General features: G+C 41.3%; 1 protein-coding gene across 12 annotated transcripts in view; it reads right to left on the bottom strand.

Moving 5' to 3' along the window:
• Window positions 1-17,957, bottom strand: part of ASPH (aspartate beta-hydroxylase) — a 204,228-nt gene that overhangs the window by 171,656 nt on the left and 14,615 nt on the right. For 10 of the 12 annotated variants that reach the window (XM_086336861.1, XM_086336865.1, XM_086336863.1 and 7 more), the window contains exons 1-2: window positions 3,632-3,749; window positions 332-481 (exon numbers count right to left, since the gene is read on the bottom strand). In XM_086336861.1, coding sequence (XP_086192987.1) covers window positions 332-481; window positions 3,632-3,641 — 160 coding nt within the window. In that variant the 5' untranslated portion in view covers window positions 3,642-3,749. Of the gene's footprint in view, window positions 1-331; window positions 482-3,631; window positions 3,750-17,957 lie in introns of those variants that run through there. The other 2 variants (XM_086336862.1, XM_086336871.1) reach the window with 1 other exon arrangement.

The raw sequence follows: 17,957 nt of genomic DNA, 5'->3' as shown, positions 1-17,957 counted from the left end.
TGCCAGTTGTGTTTATGATCCATTCACAGGTCCTTGAATAAATTCAGTGGCTTATGACCTATTTTAAAAATTCATAATATAACAAAATGGAATAGAAATGATAGACTATTCCATGTCATGGGAGTGTGTACTGTTTGATACAATTTTTCTGTGCAAACAATGTAAGTCTATTTTTACTTCAACAGATCATGTTCAAAGAAGTTGAAAGAAGTTGAAGCCATCACTCCAAGCTAACCCTGCTAACGTCCCCTTTTCTTCCTTCCCTTCTGAGAACCACTGGAAGGCTACAGAAATTAACAGTACTAAAAAGAAACAACATGAAGACCCTTACCTAACACTTCTTCATAATCAACAAGATCAAACCAGACCACAGCTACTGATGTCCAGACTCCGAGCAGTGCAATGACCATAAACCATGTGAAAAATGAACTTCCAGAAAGTCCTCCTTTCCTCCCATTCTTGAGTCCTCCCTGTTTCGTCTCTGTTAAAAAATAAAAGAGGGAAAATGTCATTATATAAGAAGAAAAAGTTTTATTGAACCTCTTTTCACTGAAATATTTCTCCAGGAATTTGATAGTGCTTACAATGCTAAATCACTTCAAAGTTAGTTGTCGTTTAAATTCTTAAATCATGTTACACAAAGATTCTGAAAATGAAAAAGACTTACGGTTCAACACAAAACCACATACCTAAGACCCTAATGTTGAAATAATGAAAGAAATAAACTACTAATGACTATTTTTAAAATAAAAATTGCTATGTGTGTTCCAAGTTCTGTATCCAAACAACCTAAATAGAACCTCCTTCAAAGTTCAGAGTCTATCAACAGCTTAATAAGACCACAGAGGTAGCCAAACCCTTTTTTCCTGCTCCATTTAGTTTCTGTAGAATCTGGAATACTCTAACTGCCATAGAAAAAAGCTTTCCTCAAAATGCTCCATATTCTTAGGCAGAGAGCACAGAAGGAAGGAAACTATTTATAGGAAATAGAGGTCAGGGAAGAAGAGAAGCCAAGCAGTGCAGTTCAGTGCTCCTTCTACAGAGGATCCAGTGGGACCCACAGACACAGGGGAAGGTTTTCAAATCGGTCTCGATGCAGAAACACCTTTGTAAGTTCCTGCTCACCAGAACTGTCATGTATCACATTTGATACATTTAATATATTTTATGTTGTTGTTCAGTCCCTAAGTTCCGTCCAACTCTTTGCAACCCCATGATCTCTAGCCCACCAGGCCCCTCTGTCCATGGCACTTCCCTGGCAAGAATACTGGAGTTGGTTGCCATTTCCTTCGCCAATATTCATTTTAGAGGATTCTAACAACTTCAATCAAGTTTCCTAACTTACAGGGTTGGAGGGCGGGGGATAAAACAGGAGCTTGAGATGAACACACACATACTACTATATATAAGATAGACAACCAATAAGGACCTACTGTATAGCACAGGGGACTCTACTCAATATTCTGTGATAAACTGTACGAGAAAAGAACCTAAAAAAGAATGAATATATGTATATGCATAATTGCACTCTGCTGTATACCTGAAACCAACACAACATTGCAAATCAACTAGATTCCAATAAAATTAAAAAAAAAAAAAAGTTTCCTAACTCATTGAACAAAATTAAATAGACATTAAAGACAGCCTAACCCAAAGGAGTTAAAGCAGTACGTGCTGATGGAAGAAAGTGCCTAGAAAATATTTGAATCTAGCAAAAGTAGACATAAGAACTTGAAAAGAATGGCAGGAAGCCATTTATGATTGATGCTTATTGGTGACCAGACCTTAACTATAAAACTTATAGTCCTTAACTATTAAAATAATCTTTTAGTACAAAGTAATAATGACATTCAAGTTAATTCTGCCATTAAACCATTGTTTTAAACTGTTTAACAGTGCAAAAAATGTATAAAAAATTTTGGAAAGATTTTTATTCAAATTTTTTTTTATTAAATGGATTTATTGCTTAAAAGGTAAATGTCAAAGAAAGGGTAAATGTTACTTAGCTAGAACATGAAATGATTAGCATTATTTTATCCATCCCTTCATAATGTCAAATAAATTAGGTATTACTCCAGTAGCATCAATCTTTTTACTGTTATTATTTACTAATTCATGAAGGAACAAAACAGTAAATTACAGAAAGGTGTCTTTTCTGAACCATCTTTTTAGTGGAACTTTTAAACCGACACCAAATAACACATTCTTCATACGTCACTTTGTAAATATGGTGTGCTTAGTCCCAAAGGGTAGATCGGTTTCTGTCCAACCAAACTAAACAGACCATAGTAAGATAAACCCTTCTAGAGAGTTTAAAACTCCCCAAGCATATGTGAAACTAGTACTCTGCTCCAAACATATTCTGGAAAAACATCTAGTAGTTTGTCCTTCTTTTCTAAGATAAGATGAAGATGGGGCTAGGGACAAGCAGAATTTTATGTGATGAAGGAAAGGCAAAATAGAAGATGTACCCCAGCATCTGTTCAATTACATAACTCGAACTATAAGTGAATTACAAATCAACCATTTAATGAGCTTTGGTAAGCATTATTTTAGGAATGTCATATTTATACTCCAAGACTGTATATACATTTAAAGTTTTAAAAAACCGTAAAAGCAATTCATCAAACTGATTACTTTTTTGCATTACAGAATATCACACCCTTGGAGCCAAGAACTGTTATAAAAGTGGGTCAGAAGTAACAGCTGACTTTGCTTCACTCTGTAGATTAAGCAATCCATGGAGAAGGGGAGAAGTGCCTTAAAAAAGAACTAAAAATCAGAAACAGATCTCATATTCTTCTTTATCAGGATGGTCAAGTGATCCATTTTCACCATTTATTTAAAACAGTGTTCAAAGCAGAGAGACTCATATTCTCCACACTAATAATAGAATCCTTCCAGTGACTGCCTAGGTAGCTGAGAACTGCAGCAGTTTCAACATGTCTATTTTATGTTTCTTAAACACATTTTTGACATAATGAGCCAATACAACTTGCCTTCCATTAAAAAGACTATCTTAATTCACAAAGAAAAGCAAAAACAAACACATACAAAAATGTAAATCAACACACCATTAAAGAACAGTTGAAGGTTAATGATTCAATTTGAAAAAACAAAATAAAATCCCTAAGTCCTTTCTTTGCATTTGTCGTCTGCTTCACAAAAATTAGGTCCATTTCCACATATAAGGCTCTGCTTCAGCCAACTAAGTATGTTCATTAATACAAGACAGGAATCATAAAGCCCTTAAATTTCCTAAAATTTTATATGAAATCTAAATGCACACAATTCTTTAAAATCACTGTAATTAAATTCTAAGACCAAGACAAACCACTTGTTCATTTATCTGAAGTTTGTAAAATGTTGTCCCTGATATTACAATACAATAAAAGATATTCTAGGTTAAGACTCTAAAACTTAACATTAATATTAAAGACAGATTGGTCCATGAAAAATTAAACTACTTGAAACACTGAGATCTCCAGGAGTTTGAAATGGAAAACATAGAAGATTCAGTCAAAGCACTTAGCCAAAAATATCTGAACAGCGCACAACTGAAAATCAAGCTAAAAACTGCCGTCTTGTTTCCAAACCACTTTTAACCCAAAGAACAAAAATATAACTTTACCTTCTGCCATTTTGATTTCTTCAATCCATGAATAATATATATGGAAGGAAAAAAAAACCAAAGCCCTGTGAGCAGGTATCAGGCACGACACAGGCCCTTTGCTACCTACTGGCGCTGTGGACAGGCCAGCAGTTCCTTGGGCAAGGCCTCTAGAGCTGAAATTGGACCTGATTGCAAACTCTGCTCACCAGTTATTTTTAGAGGCCTCTTCCTCAGGGCCAAATACTGCTAATCACTTGGGCTGAAATGCTCTGCTAAGTGTATGACAGCCTTTCTCCCACTTCTGGGATCCCTTTCTGAGTTGATCCTATTCCCCAACTCCAAAATCTAAAAAAAAAAAAAAAAAATCAAGCATGCTTAAAAAATAAAAGAGAGGAAAAAACGTGCTGCCAGTTTGGGTTTTCTGAAATCAGTCTTCAGTGCTTTTAGCCAAATACCAAATCATTCAAAACTGAAATAAGTCTTGCTATAAAATGTAGCCCCATGCCCAGCAACAGCTTGAATTGACCCTTGGGAATCTAATCCAATGCCTATGTAAAAAGTCCATTATTTAGTTTGTCCTAATGAAACAGAGCCCTAAAAAGTAAGAAATGAATCAATGCTCTAGAATTCTGAATCACAGACAATACCTTCCCAAGACTAATTCCCTCAACAGCAAAAGTAAAGTGACAATAAAAAATTGTTTCCTAGAGAAGGAGGGAGAGAGAGCTGGGGAGGAAGACATGGTGGGCAGGGGAGTAGACAGGGAAAGAAGGAACTCTTCACCAGTAAGAAAATCATCTAGGAAACACTAGATAAATCATCTCAGGAAACTGGAAAGAGATTGCATAACTGTATTCTGATTTTTTTTCATCTTCTCCCTACCCCCCTCTCCAAATATTCTCTTCTGGGAAATAAAACCAGCCCAGTTTATTCACTGATTTAAGATTTGTTGTTGTTTTTCAGTTGCTAAGTCATGTCTGACTCTGTGACCCCATGGACTGCAGCACACCAGCCTTCTCTGTTCTCCACTGTCTCCTGGAGTTTGCTCAAATCCATGCGCTAGTGGTAAAGAACCCATCTGCCAGTGCAGGAGATGTAAGAGACGCAGGTTCGATTCCTGGGTCAGGAAGATCCCCAGGAGGAGGGCATGGCAATCCACTCCAGTATTCTTGCCTGGAGAACCCCATGGACAGAGGAGCCAGGCGGACTATGGTCCACAGGGTCTCAGAGTTGGACACGACTGAAGCAACTTAGCACGCACATGTCCACTGAGTCTGTGATGCTATCTAACCACCTCATCCTCTGCCACCCCCTTGTCATACTGCTTTCAATCTTTCCCAGTTTAGCAGCTCACAGACTTCATCAGAGCTCTGATCAATACACTAAATTAATTTAGCACACACTGTATCTAGAGCGAGGCAGCAACCTTTAAAAGTTGTTCATGAGTCTTGAATTTTTTCAGTCAAACTGAATACTTCACACACAAATGAAACAGATAAATGTCCTGAAAAGGAGTCAGCACCTATGATGCCAATATTCAATGGCCCAGAGCCTGGACAGAGTGAACAGAGCAGCAGGGACACCTAAGCAAAACTGACCAGGGTCTTAGGTGCCCTGACCAAGAGTCATTCCTCCCTTCAAGGATCTGTCCTGCTGAAGTCAGTACTGACTAAAATGTTGAATGATAAAGAATCATCTGTTGATAGGGGTTTAAGATAGATCACCATCATACAGATTTCCTAGACAAATATTTCAGAAGCTTCTTTTGTTGTTTTCAGAGAGGAAGTGAGAGTGACTGGAGGCCCTTCTTGGGAACACTGGAAACCAAGCCATCATACTTACAAGTGCGTAGCCCATTTCAGACTCAAGAGACCTCAATTCAAGTTTCAAAACCTTTGATTTGAGGGTAGTCATCAAACATTTGGGCCTCCGTTTCCTTGCCCATAAAAAGTGTCTTGGAGAATTTCTGTTTTGTAAGTTCACTAGCATCATCTTTTTCTAGATTCCACATATAACAGAAGTCATATGATATTTCTCCTCCTCAGTCTGATTTACTTCACTCAGTATGACACTCTCTAGGTCCATCTATGAAGATGCAAATAAATGAACTTAATGAGGCCGGGAGAAGGGATAGTTATAGACTTCGGAATGGACATGTACACACTGCTGTATTTAAAATGGATAACCAACAAGGACCTACTGTATAGCACAGGGAACTCTGCTTAATGTCATGTGGCAGCCTGGATGGGAGCAGGGTTTGGGGGAGAATGGATACATGCATATGCATGGCTGAGTCCCTGAGTTGTTCACCTGAAACTACCACAACATTGTTAATTGGTGATCCCCCAATACAGAATAAAAAGTTTAAAGTTTAGGGGGAAGAAAAGTGTCTTGGCACGAAGGAGGCCTGCAAATATTTGCTGAAGTCATGCATACGGCACATTGTGATTGGAGCCATCTGGACTCATGCACAGGTCTGCTCAGCCCCAATTTACAGCTCTTTTCATGGCCCTGGCCTGCCAACAAGCCTGCAGAGGCCACGAGGGCTTCCTCTCTCCCTTTATGGGCCTGGGCAAGGCCCTAATTCCAGGTGTGGGGCCAAACGTCAAACCAAGACAAGAATCACAGCTACTGAGTATGGGTACACCTCACCCCGAGGATCCTTCCATACAGCTCCAAATAATTCTTCTCCACAAATCTTTATCACATATATTTACACACCCTAGAGTTAACCTTCTCCTTGTTTCTTCCAACAATTTTACAGGTATTGCAGTAAAATATCTTACCTCCTCAGTTTCACAATAATGGCAGACCTGTTACTCTAGATAGGGCCATTAGGATGAAATCTCTCTAAAATAACATTGCTTAAGGAAAAAGAAAACCTGAATTCCAAGTAACTATCTCTTATAATTGTTGCTTGATTGCTAAGTTGTGTCCAACTCTGCAAACCCATAGACTGTAGCACACCAGGCTCCTCTGTCCTTCACTATCTCCTAGAGTACGCTCAAATTCATGTCCGTTGAGTCAATGGTACTATCTAACCATTTCATCCTCTACTGCCCTTCTCCTTTTGTCTTCAATCTTTCCCAGCATCAGGGTCTTTTCCAATGAGTCGGCTCTTTGCATCAGGTGGCCAAAGTATTGGAGCTTTGGCATCAGTTCTTCCAGTGAATATTTGGAGTTGGTTTTCTTTAGGATGACTGGTTTGACCTCTTACAATAATAATTCAAGTTTATAAAATCTTTTAAATCAATAAAATTTGCATATAGCAAATCATATCTTTATGACCCTAGCAAAGAGAAATGAAGTAATATTAACTATTCCTTGTAACAGCTGCTGGAACTAATAGCAAACTCCTAGGTTCAAGCAAAGATTAAACTTCTACAGTGTGCTCTGAGATTTTTACTGTCAGCCTGACATCACTGGAGACCACAAGAGCGAAGACCTATGTCCATGGAGTCCAGTGCTCTTCCTCTTCTAAAACTGACCAGGTGAAAACCCATCAGGATTCTCACAGGGCAAGAGTGATGACTTCCTCCAAGCCATCCTCCTGATGGCTTACCCAATCAGCTATCACTTACAGTGGTGCTGCTCAAACCAGAGTCACCTGGAGGACCCATCAACACAGATTGCTGGGCCCACCTCACAGTTTCAGTTCTGTAGGTCTGGAGTGGAGCCCAAGATTATGCATTTGTATTGATAACAAGGTGATCTGATGGTGGTCCAGGGACCACAGAAAAAGAGAATCACTGCATCCCTAGTGCTCGGGTCTGGAACAAGGGACTGAATCTGTCTTGTTCATTAATGTACATCTGCCTTGCACCTATTTGTTAAATAAGTAGGTAAATTCTTTCTCGAATCCTTGCTGTTACAGAGTAATCAAACTTCTTCCTGCTAACACTTCAGAAATAAGGGAGCAAAGGGACCCAATAAATATTCCAATAAATGTCAGGTCACTTCAAGCCTCCTCATCTCCAGGAATTTAATGATCCTAAAATTCATTCGTAAGTGGAAAAGATCTATAAATTATTAAGAAAGAGAGAAATCAGGGAAAAAGTCCAGTAGTTCCCAAACAATGGTGAGGAACCCCAAATCGTCTAGGACCAAGAGCTCATTGCTCTATGTCAGACAAAGTCCTCACTGATCAATCCTGGCTTCGTGACACCCAGCTTGAGCACAAGAAGACCTGAGCATGAAGGACCTGTGTAGTCCATTCGTCAGCCCACTGGCCAGACGCTCGAAGCACCTAACACCTAAGGCACCCCCGACACCTTTCCCCACTGACCCTGGGAAAAGGCATGAAAGACTGGAGGAGTGACAAGGGGCTGCCATGGGTTTTAGAGTTCAGTAAAACAAAATGAAGAAAGCCGTTTCCATTTGCATCAGGATAAATGAGGAAAAGAGAAACAATTAGCAATAACTATCTAAATCAGCTCCCAAACAATTTTTGGAAACTTTATTAATCTTTGGAACCCCAAGTTGGGAACCACTGCCCCAACGTATACTTCTGTCTGGATTACTGCTGATTCACTGCAGAGAGAACAACTGTATCAGAGCACAGGCCCATCAACCCCACCTAATGACTCTGTGGTAGACCAGAACTCCACTAGTAAGAAGCTAAAAATACAACACAAATGGGAGCTAAGCCCCAAATGCTCATGCCAGGCCTAATGAGCAAGTTCCTAAAGTGTCATTAGTTCTTTCTACAGAGAATTTAATAAAGAGAGAAGACTTAGAAACAAAAAACACCCCCAGCTTGTCAATCATTTATCTTGTGTAGGTAACAGCTATTAGTATGGTACTGAAATTCGGTCTCCTGCAGAATCTAGAGTGGTAAAAGGTACTTTTAAAAAAGTGGTGGTGTCCATTCAGAAACTCTGAGATGATGGAAGTTGTTTCAAAAAAATAACACAAAAAAGTTGTTGTTGTTGTTGTTGTTTTTCAAAACTAAAAACGACAGAAAAGCATAACCCTACTTACTTATGTAGCTCTAAATCCGAGGCAATGAGACTAGTTCACAAAGCCATCATGTGTGACCACCACCGATTTACAGCTGTGTCCCTGAGGACTTTTTGACCTTAATCCATTTAGACAGCAAAAGATCTGCAGCCATCCTTCCCAAGAGCCCACACTTTCTAGGGTGAAAGAATTCAGCATTTACAATAAAGTGCCCAAGAGATGCAAGAAGGAAGTAAAGAAAAGCATTAGCAAAAACTATAAGGAAAGCTCAGGCTTCCCTGGTAGCTGAGAAGGTCAAGAATCTGCCCGTGATACAGGAGATCTGGGTTCGATCACCTGGGTCAGGAAGATCCCCTGGAGGAGGGAATGGTGACCCACTCCAGTATTCTTACTTGGAGAATTCCATGGACAGAGGAGCCTGGCAGGCTACAGTCCATGAGGTTGCAAAGAGCTGGACATGACTGAGCGACTAACACCTTCACATATAGAAAACTCACGTGATAAATTACAAAACATATGCATTTTAAAAATTACAAGAAAAAAAGCAGTTGATGCAATTATGTATCACAATATATTCTGGGGACAAGCTTCAACCTTTTACTAAATAAGTTAATAATAATGAAGCTGATAAAACATAATAAACTAAAGCAAGAATGCCTGTAATTGTAAATTGCATAGTAAAGAGTTAACTTTACCCAAACAGAGGTCTGGCTTTTGCCCTTGTCTATTTGGAGGTCCCTGACATGTCCTACCCAATAGGACTGATTGGTTTCCTTGAGTGCTCTGGCCAGTGGACAGTCTAACAGTGTGATTTGCAGACTGTATGACTATATATATCAGTTAAGGGCAGCCATGTCCAACACTTTTGCAATCCTATAAACTGTAGCCTGCCAGGCTCTTCCGTCCATGGGATCTTCCAGGCAAGAATACTGGAATGGGTTGCCATTTCCTTCTCCAGGGGATCTTGCTGACCCAGGGATCGAACCCACGTCTCCTATGTTGGCAGGCAGATTCTTTACCCCTGAGTACCAGGGAAGCCCAGTAAGTGATGAAGGCCCAGTAAAAACTCTGGGTACCAAAGGCTCGGATGAGCTCCTCTCATTGGCAATACTCTACATATACTGGAAACTGACGTCCTTGAGGAAAATGGGAGCTTTGTGTTCAGAACCTTCCCACTTTGCCTTGAGTCTCGTCCTTTGGCTAGTTCTAATCTGCAGCCTTCCACTGCAATTCAATTGCAATGGTGAACAGAGCACAAAAGAGGAAAGTTACCCAGTTCTGAGTTATTCCCACAAACTATCAAGCCTGAGAGTGGCTGTGGGGACCTCCTAGGCTGGCCTTCTAGTGGCCAGCTGGTCTGAAGTAACAGCAGTCCTGGGGACTGGCCCACCCTCAGCCAACCTGAGCAGAAACACAGAAAAGCAGGAAGGGCAGCTACAGAGAAAAGGCAGCAATTACCCAGCAGTGTGCACTCCCCTACCCCACACACCACCCCCGCCTCCTTCCGCTTCCTGCAAGGTGTCCTAGCTTCCTTCGCCTGAGGAGGGCAGGAAGAGAGAACCAGGGTATATACCATCACGCCAGCATCTCACTCAAAAAGGCTGACGGCCAAGCAAGGGATTCGAAGGAGCAAGAGAGGGTAGGGGGCTCTGCCAGGAGTGGATGTCCCAGAGGGCTAGAAGGTCCCACCAGACCTTCCAAAGAACTCACAGGGGAAGTGTTTGGCTGCCTGTCACTGTATAGTCCATGGGGTCTCAACGAGTCAAAACAGGACTGAGCCACTTTCACCTTCACCTATTGTCAACCATGGACAGTTGGTCTTATCAACCAGCAAGAGACTGACAGGGACCAATGAGACGAAAGAAGATGGCTTTCCCTCTCTTCCCCTCTCTCCGTCTCCCATCCCCAGCACTCCCAACAAACTAGAGCCTGGAAGAGACAAGAAGGACACTGCCCCAAAGCAGACCACACGGAGAGAATGCAAACATCACTTCTCCCACTGCAGGCCCTTCTGCCTTCCTGCCAACAGGAGAGGAGAAATTCTGCACTGAAAATGAGGTCATACTTAAAGCAGACAGACTTCCAGAAACGCAGAGTGACTGGGGTGCTAAGGAATCCACCCCAGAGATGGTCAAGAGCCTCTGTTACCCAGAGATTAGTCCAACTAACCACAGTGACTGGAGGAAAATGAAGCTTCATGGTAACACCCAGCCAGACAAAGCCTACTAAAGAGAGCAGCTATAAACGTGGCTGCATGTTAGGCCGACACACAAAAAGCTGCCAGGATTTGACTATTTGGGGCCCACAAAAATGGCTATTTCATAGGATTCGAACAAACAATACATGAATATTTGAAAAGTATTTTATTACAAAAATTTCCCAACACACAACAAAGCTGAAAGAATTTTATGTAGAATATTCATATGCGTATCACTCAGTTGCGATGATTAACATTTTATTATCTTGCTTACGTTATGTCTATTCATTCCTCAATATTCATTCATGGATCCATTTTACATGTCTAACACATTTCAAATTAAACCTGTAGACACGAGCACACTGCCCCAAGTATTTCAGCTTCTACATCATAAACCACAGTCCAATATTTATCATTTCACATACAATTTACATAAAATGAAATGCCCTAATTTAAAGCGTACACTCCCTGAGTTTTCACAAAAATATACACCATGTAACCCAAATCTCTTATCAAGACACAGAACACGGACACCCTTACCAGCCAAATTCCACAGCAACCCCAAGCCCAGGGACAGCCCCATTGTTTCGCTTTTTTTTTCCACTGGAGGTTAGTGTTGCCTGTTCTTGAAATGTCATTAAAAATGGCGTACCTGGTATATGCTTGCTGCTGTGAGGCCTGTCTCCCTGAGCTTTACATTCTGAGGGGCCATGTCTGTTATAGGCAGGGGTGCTGCATGGCTCCCTGTTGCTGGGAAGTATTCCGCTGGACAAATTCACCTGAGTATACCAGAGTATTCTCCTACTGGTAGAAGTCTGAACTGTTGGCAGGCCTTGAGTGTTACAAATAGAGCTGCTGGGAATATTCTTGTGCAAGAACATTGCCTCCATATTAGAAATAAAAGCTTGCGCTTCTCCTGGGAAATAAATACCTAGGAGTGGAATTGCTGGGTCACAGGGCTCAGGCACACTCACTACGGCAAGAAACTGCCAGATCTTTTACTCCAGTGGTTCCACCATGTTATATACACACGAAAAATGTGTAACAGTTCTTTTGTTCTAAGATGTTGTCAACATTTGCTGTGGTCAGTCTTTTTTAATTTTAGCCACTCTGATGAGTATGCAGTGGTATCTGTTGGTTTAATTTGCATTCCCCCGAGGGCCAATGTTCCAGCACTTTTCTCCTGTGCTCACTAGCTATTTATTTCTCTTCTGTGAACTGTCTACTCAAATCTTCTAAACATTTGCCTATTTTTTAAAATGTTTTCCTAAGTTGAACTGTAGGACATGTTTGTATTGCCTGGATAATGGCCCTTTAACAGACAACATGTGTTACAAAATTTTCTCCCAGGCTGTGATTGACCTATTCCTTATCTTAAAGCATCTTTTAATGGGTAAAAGTTTCCCATTCTGATGTCTTAACTCGTTAATACATTAATAAAGTTAATGAATTAATTTTCTAGGTATTTTAAATATATTACGAAATCGGAAAATGTTACTTAAACCTTGACAGGGTTTCCATGCCTTACGTTCTGAAATGTGACTGATTTCAGCACTTTTACACAAGCACTGTGTGTGTAACACAAACATTCACAGAAGCCACGTTACCGGCTCAAAGTCTGTGCCCGTGAGAAGGACAGTCCAGAAATCAAAGTTCGGGAATGTCAATTAAATGTCTGCTAGCCACAGACATCACAGAGGTAAAGCAAGAGCACTTTGATCATTTTAAGGAATATTTTCATTAGCTCCAATGAGTCACAGAAAGTTTCCAAGCTAGTTGTTTTTCCCTTAAATTTGACAGGATGGATTAAATCTAATTCCTCTACCACCCAACAGCCCTGCCAAGACTGACCTCTTCTTTCAAAAACTAGTGTACTTGTGTTTTTATCTACGTGTTTTCCCCAAACTGCTCATGACTCCACATTTAAATTACCCATCTGTTGTGAAGGAAGAAATCAGCTTCTCTTTACTGTGATTTTTCACCTTATCCACCTCCTAAGTGCTACAGAATATCACAAAAAGCAACATATTTTAGGGGAAAGGCATGTAGTTTACCCATGAGACTTTGTGGAATAAAATCTATCTTAATCTTTTAAATCTTTTAAATAAAAAAGACATCAACAATTCAAAGGTGGAGTGGGCTGTTTGAAGGATACTATTGCAATAAACTAGGAAGGTTTGAATATAGACTTAAATCAGTTAACAGTGCTGTAAGTAGTGTTAAACTTTCTGAGTGTGATAATTATATTGTGATTACATAGGCACATATCCTTGTTTTTAGAGGAAACGTGCTGAAAAATTCAGGAATAACGTATCATGATTTAATTAAACAGTTCAAAGGCAAAAATGGTGTGTATGTATCTAGAGTGACCTATAGAAAATGCAAAGCCATCAAAACAACTAGTGAACCTAAACAAACTTTTCTTATAACTATCTTGAAGGTCTGAATTTTTTCACACTAAAAAGTTGGGAAAATCCAGATTTCCAGGCCCATTTCTAGTCCTGAAGAATCAGATATTCCAGATAAGGTATTCCAGATAAGGGTTAAGAATGTGAAAAGTCTCCTCCCAGGTTAATTCATGATTGGGTTCTGGATAAGTAAAAAAAATTGAAAAATTTTAAAACTTCAAGTTTTAAGGATGCTTCTGGAGACCCTCAAAGAAATCTGATTAGAAAGTGCATTTAGGTAATACTGCATCAGTGCTGCCTTTCTGATGACTCAGACGGTAAAGAACCTGCCGATCTGCCTGTAATGCAGGAGACACAGGTTTGATCCCTGGGTCAGGAAGATCTCCTGGAGAAGGGAATGGCTACCCACTCCAGTATTCTTGCCTGGAGAATCCCATGGACAGAGGAGCCTGTGGGCTACCGTCCATGGGGTCACTCGGCTGAGTCACTAACACTTTCACTTTCACCATGTCCTTAGGAGGGCTCAGGGTAGGAAGCAGTTAAGCCAATTAAACTGTCATGATGTTACCTTCAAAGAGGTCCCTCTTTGAGAGAGAGAGACAGAGAGATGAGAAGGGAAGGAAGATCAATACACAAAGAGAGCAAACGTGGCCAACCGGCAACAGTTGGCAAGTCCAGGTGAAGAGCATACAAGCCTTTCAATGGTCTGAACTTTTTGCTGTCAAATAGGTTTGAAAGTTTCAAAACAAAAGGTTAGATAAATATAAAAATAAAAACAAAATTGAATTGATTTAAAAATAAATGGAAGGAAGGAATGAATGAAAGAATAAGTGAAGTCAAGGATCAAGTCCTAAACCCAACAGTAATGGAAAGAACACCAATTCCATGTCTGGCCTCCGATTTAGGAGAAACCAAAGGGAGAATGCTCCCCACTCCACGTCTCCTTCATGCAGGTTCTACCAACAGATCTCCACCTGCTCACTGGCCATTTCCACTGAGTGCCCTGGGTTTCACCTCTGATTCATCTGGGATTATAAGCCTAACTACTCTGCCACCTCCTGAATGGGGGGTGGAGGGGGGGGCGGCTCCATCTGAGCCAGCATCCCCTGGGTTCTCGCTCCTACCCCACACTCACCCCAAGATCTCACCCGAAAGGCACTTCCTCCCACCAGTCATCTCCACCACTCCCCCACTGAATAGGTACTCCCTCAAATTCTGGATGCAACCCAACCTATGCAGAGTGGGACGGTCCCCTCCCTCACTCTGGTCCCCAATTACACTAACACACAAGGAGATTCCTAATCAGACCCATCAAGCAGGCAGCACCCTCTGAGACCACAAGCAATTAAAAAAACCCAACCCAAACAAAACAAAACATTAGGCCTTCTCGAAAATACACCTACTGCTTCAAGCCTGTCCCAGCTTATCCTCAACAATGAGCTGACTCTGCAAAAGTGTGCAACTCTGTCCACCCTCCAAGCCAGGCTGTCCCTATAATGTCCCTTTCCCTTCCAGGACTAACTGCCCTCCCCTCTGTGCTCTTGAAATTGACATCGACCCATGAAATCGGTAATGTGCAAACAAACGCAGTGCAGTCGCCAGTTGTGACCCACACTCTATCACAGGAGCGATGCTTTGCCATCTGAGACATACGGTGATTCTCAGAGATGGTGTTAAACCCTTGGTGGAGTCAGGAAAAATAACGAGATTGTATCCTGACCACTTGTCTACAAAACTCATCAAAATGCACAATGAGACGTTGAACCTGTATACCTGCAGTGTCTCCCACTGTCCACGGCTTTCTTCTCTATCCACTGAAAAATGATTTTTAATTCTAGAATTTGCCTGGGATTGTCATGAGACATCAGTTTAGAGCTGGCCTGAATCTACTTTTCTTTCCTTTAATAAAAACAGGCCATTGGTCCCTTGAGTTTCCCTGTCACCTCTTCTAATTTGCAGGACTCCCCAGAGTATAACTGCCCAGAAAATGTTAGCTCGGACTGCGGTTTTGAGAGTCCTGAAAAGCCTCAGCTAGTTCGTATTTTAGTCTTCCTTTCCCTACTCCCTGACCACACGCACACTTCATCCATCCAACAAGTATTTACTGCTCTGCGGCCCAAAGGACAGTGACCTTGCCAGGGGCTGATGTTAAATCTGTTCTGACTGCTATATCTGCTCCTTGCAGAGCACAGCACCTGGACAGAGTAAACTCCATGAACTTCACTGGATGATTCACACACACACACACAACAATGTAAATATAAATGTTTTCATGCCATCTAGATGGTAAAAACTGAACTGATGCTTTCAAACTGTGGTGCTGGAACAGACTCTTAAAGAGTCCCTTGGACAGCAAGGAGATCAAACCAGTCAATTCTTAAAGAAATCAACCCTGAATATTTACTGTAAGGACTGATGCTGAAGCTCCAATACTTTGGCCACCTGATATGAAGAGCCGACTCATTGGAAAAGACCCTGAGCTGGGAAAGATTAAGGGCAGGAGGAGAAGGGGATGATAGAGGATGAGAAGGCAGGTTGGATGGCATCACTGATTCAATGGACACAAGTTTAGGCAAGCTCCAGGAGACGGTGAAGGACAGGGGAGCATAGTGTGCTGTAATCCATGGGATCACAGAGTCAGACATGACTGAGCGAGTGAACAACAACAGATGGTAAAACAAATCTAACACACTCCCAGGTGGCACTAGTGGTAAAGAACCTGTCTGCCAATGCAGGAGACATGAAATGCAGGTTCAATCCCTGGGTCAGGAAGATTCCCCGAAGGAGGGCATGCAACCCACTCCAGTATTCTTGCCTGGAGAATCCCATGGACAGAGAGGTCTGGCAGGTTGGAGTCTACTGGGTAGCAAAGAGTCCGGCATGACTGAAGCGACTTAGCAGCAGTAGCAGCGGCATTCTGAAAACAAAACCAGACCACAGGCTGCTTCTGGGTGAGGGACAGGAATGACCAGGACAGGTCCAGCCAGGACCCCACGGGCTTCATCCACTCAGCTGCCTCAACCTCATACTCCAAGTCTGTCCCTTTCCTCCCTATCCTGCCCCAGTTCAAAAACCAAAGTGACAGTCAATGTCACCACATGCTCAGGTGTCCCCTAACTCAACTCTCACTGACTCATTTTGCCCTAACTTCCATATCCAACACCTCCCTCAGCTCCACCTTCACCAGACAGACTGGCCCCCACGCACCCGGCTGAGGTCACCTGGAATAAAATTCACCAGGCACCCGGCTCACCAGCCTGCACTCAGGTTCCACTGCATAAACAGTCGCAAGCACTGGTCTCTTGGCTGTGTTCCAGAAAAAGCCAGCTAGTCTGCTGCCAAAGGTTCCTAGGAGTATGACCCAACAAAATCTGACCAGCTAAAAAGGCTGAAGTTGCAAAGCTTTATGCCAGTTACTGAGAAGCTAATGTTTGGGCAGAAAGCACAGGTATATTTAACAGGTGCTGTCCTGACAGGGTACAGTATCTTCCCAGGACTGGCTAAATGTCTGTAATACCATCTTGGATAAAAGTCTTGCCCTAAATAGAACATTTCAAATAAATAACTCAGATTAAACAAATTCAGCTCAACAAATAATTCAGATCAGCAGAACAAGGTGCTTTCAGCTCTATAATCTAATAAAGATTTTAAGACACAAAGTTATCAGAATCACAGGACGGTAACTTTTTAAAAGGTTTTCACCATTTTCTCCATGCACCTGAATATTCATTCCTTTGACTAATAACTCTTGAAATCCCTGCTGTACAATGAACAGAGAAGCCACTTTGCTTACAGTCCAGTGGAGGAGTAAAACAGAAATAAAATAAAAGTTCATTTTGGTGAGTACTAATATTAGGGTATTTAGGATGGATGATCAATGCAGGAGATGCAGGTTCAAACCTAGGGTCGAGAAGATCCCCTAGAGGAGGAAATGGCTACCCACTCCAGTATTCTTGCCTGGGAAATTCTATGGACAGAGAAGATGGGTGGGCTCTAGTCCATTGGGAATACAAAGAGTCGGATATAACTCAGTGACTAAACAACAACAACATTAGGCTAAAGGAGTATACGGGACAATGTGGATATAAGACAATCACTTGGGAAGAACCATTCTCTTGAATTTTAAAGATACAGCACTTTGAAGTACAATCCTCTTTATAAATGTTATTAATAGCACTGGGATTCCCTTGTGGCTCAGCTAGTAAAGAATCCGCCTACAATGTGGGAGACCTAGGTTCAATCCCTAGGTTGGGAAGATTCCCTGGAGAAGGAAAAGGCTATCCACTCCTGTATTTTGGCCTGGAGAATTCCATGGACTGTATAGTCCATGGGGTCGCCAAGAGCCAGACTCGACTGAGCAACTTTCACTTTTACTTATAGGTTTCTATATTTTTTAATCAGGATTGTCAAACTTTAGTCTTAAGAAGGAAATCTCCATAACTCTTACAAATGAATTTTAAAAGCCAAAACCAAAAACTAAAGGGAACAAAAATTTAGCAGTATTTCAGTATTCACATAATTTTAGCCTATCAATGAGTCACATTTAAGGCTAAAGTGAGGGAAAATCAAAATGCTGCAGAACAAATAAATGCCTGCTTCTGCCCAAACGTTCCTCCTAATCAGAATGAATGAAATACGAATGCTTCCTACTGGCCTAAGTACTTGTATGTCGAAACTACCAGAAAGGACTTGCTCATTTTAAATAATTCTCCACATCTTAATAATTTTTATTTCTTTAACTCCAACATTTATAAACATCAAGAGGATTTTTCAGTCTGTC

The sequence above is a fragment of the Bos grunniens genome, chromosome 14, assembly GCF_055505025.1.
Source record: "Bos grunniens cultivar Pamir isolate PY7600 chromosome 14, Bosgru_T2T1.0, whole genome shotgun sequence".
NCBI lineage: Eukaryota > Metazoa > Chordata > Mammalia > Artiodactyla > Bovidae > Bos > Bos grunniens.
This window is presented reverse-complemented; position numbering and strand designations above follow the sequence as displayed.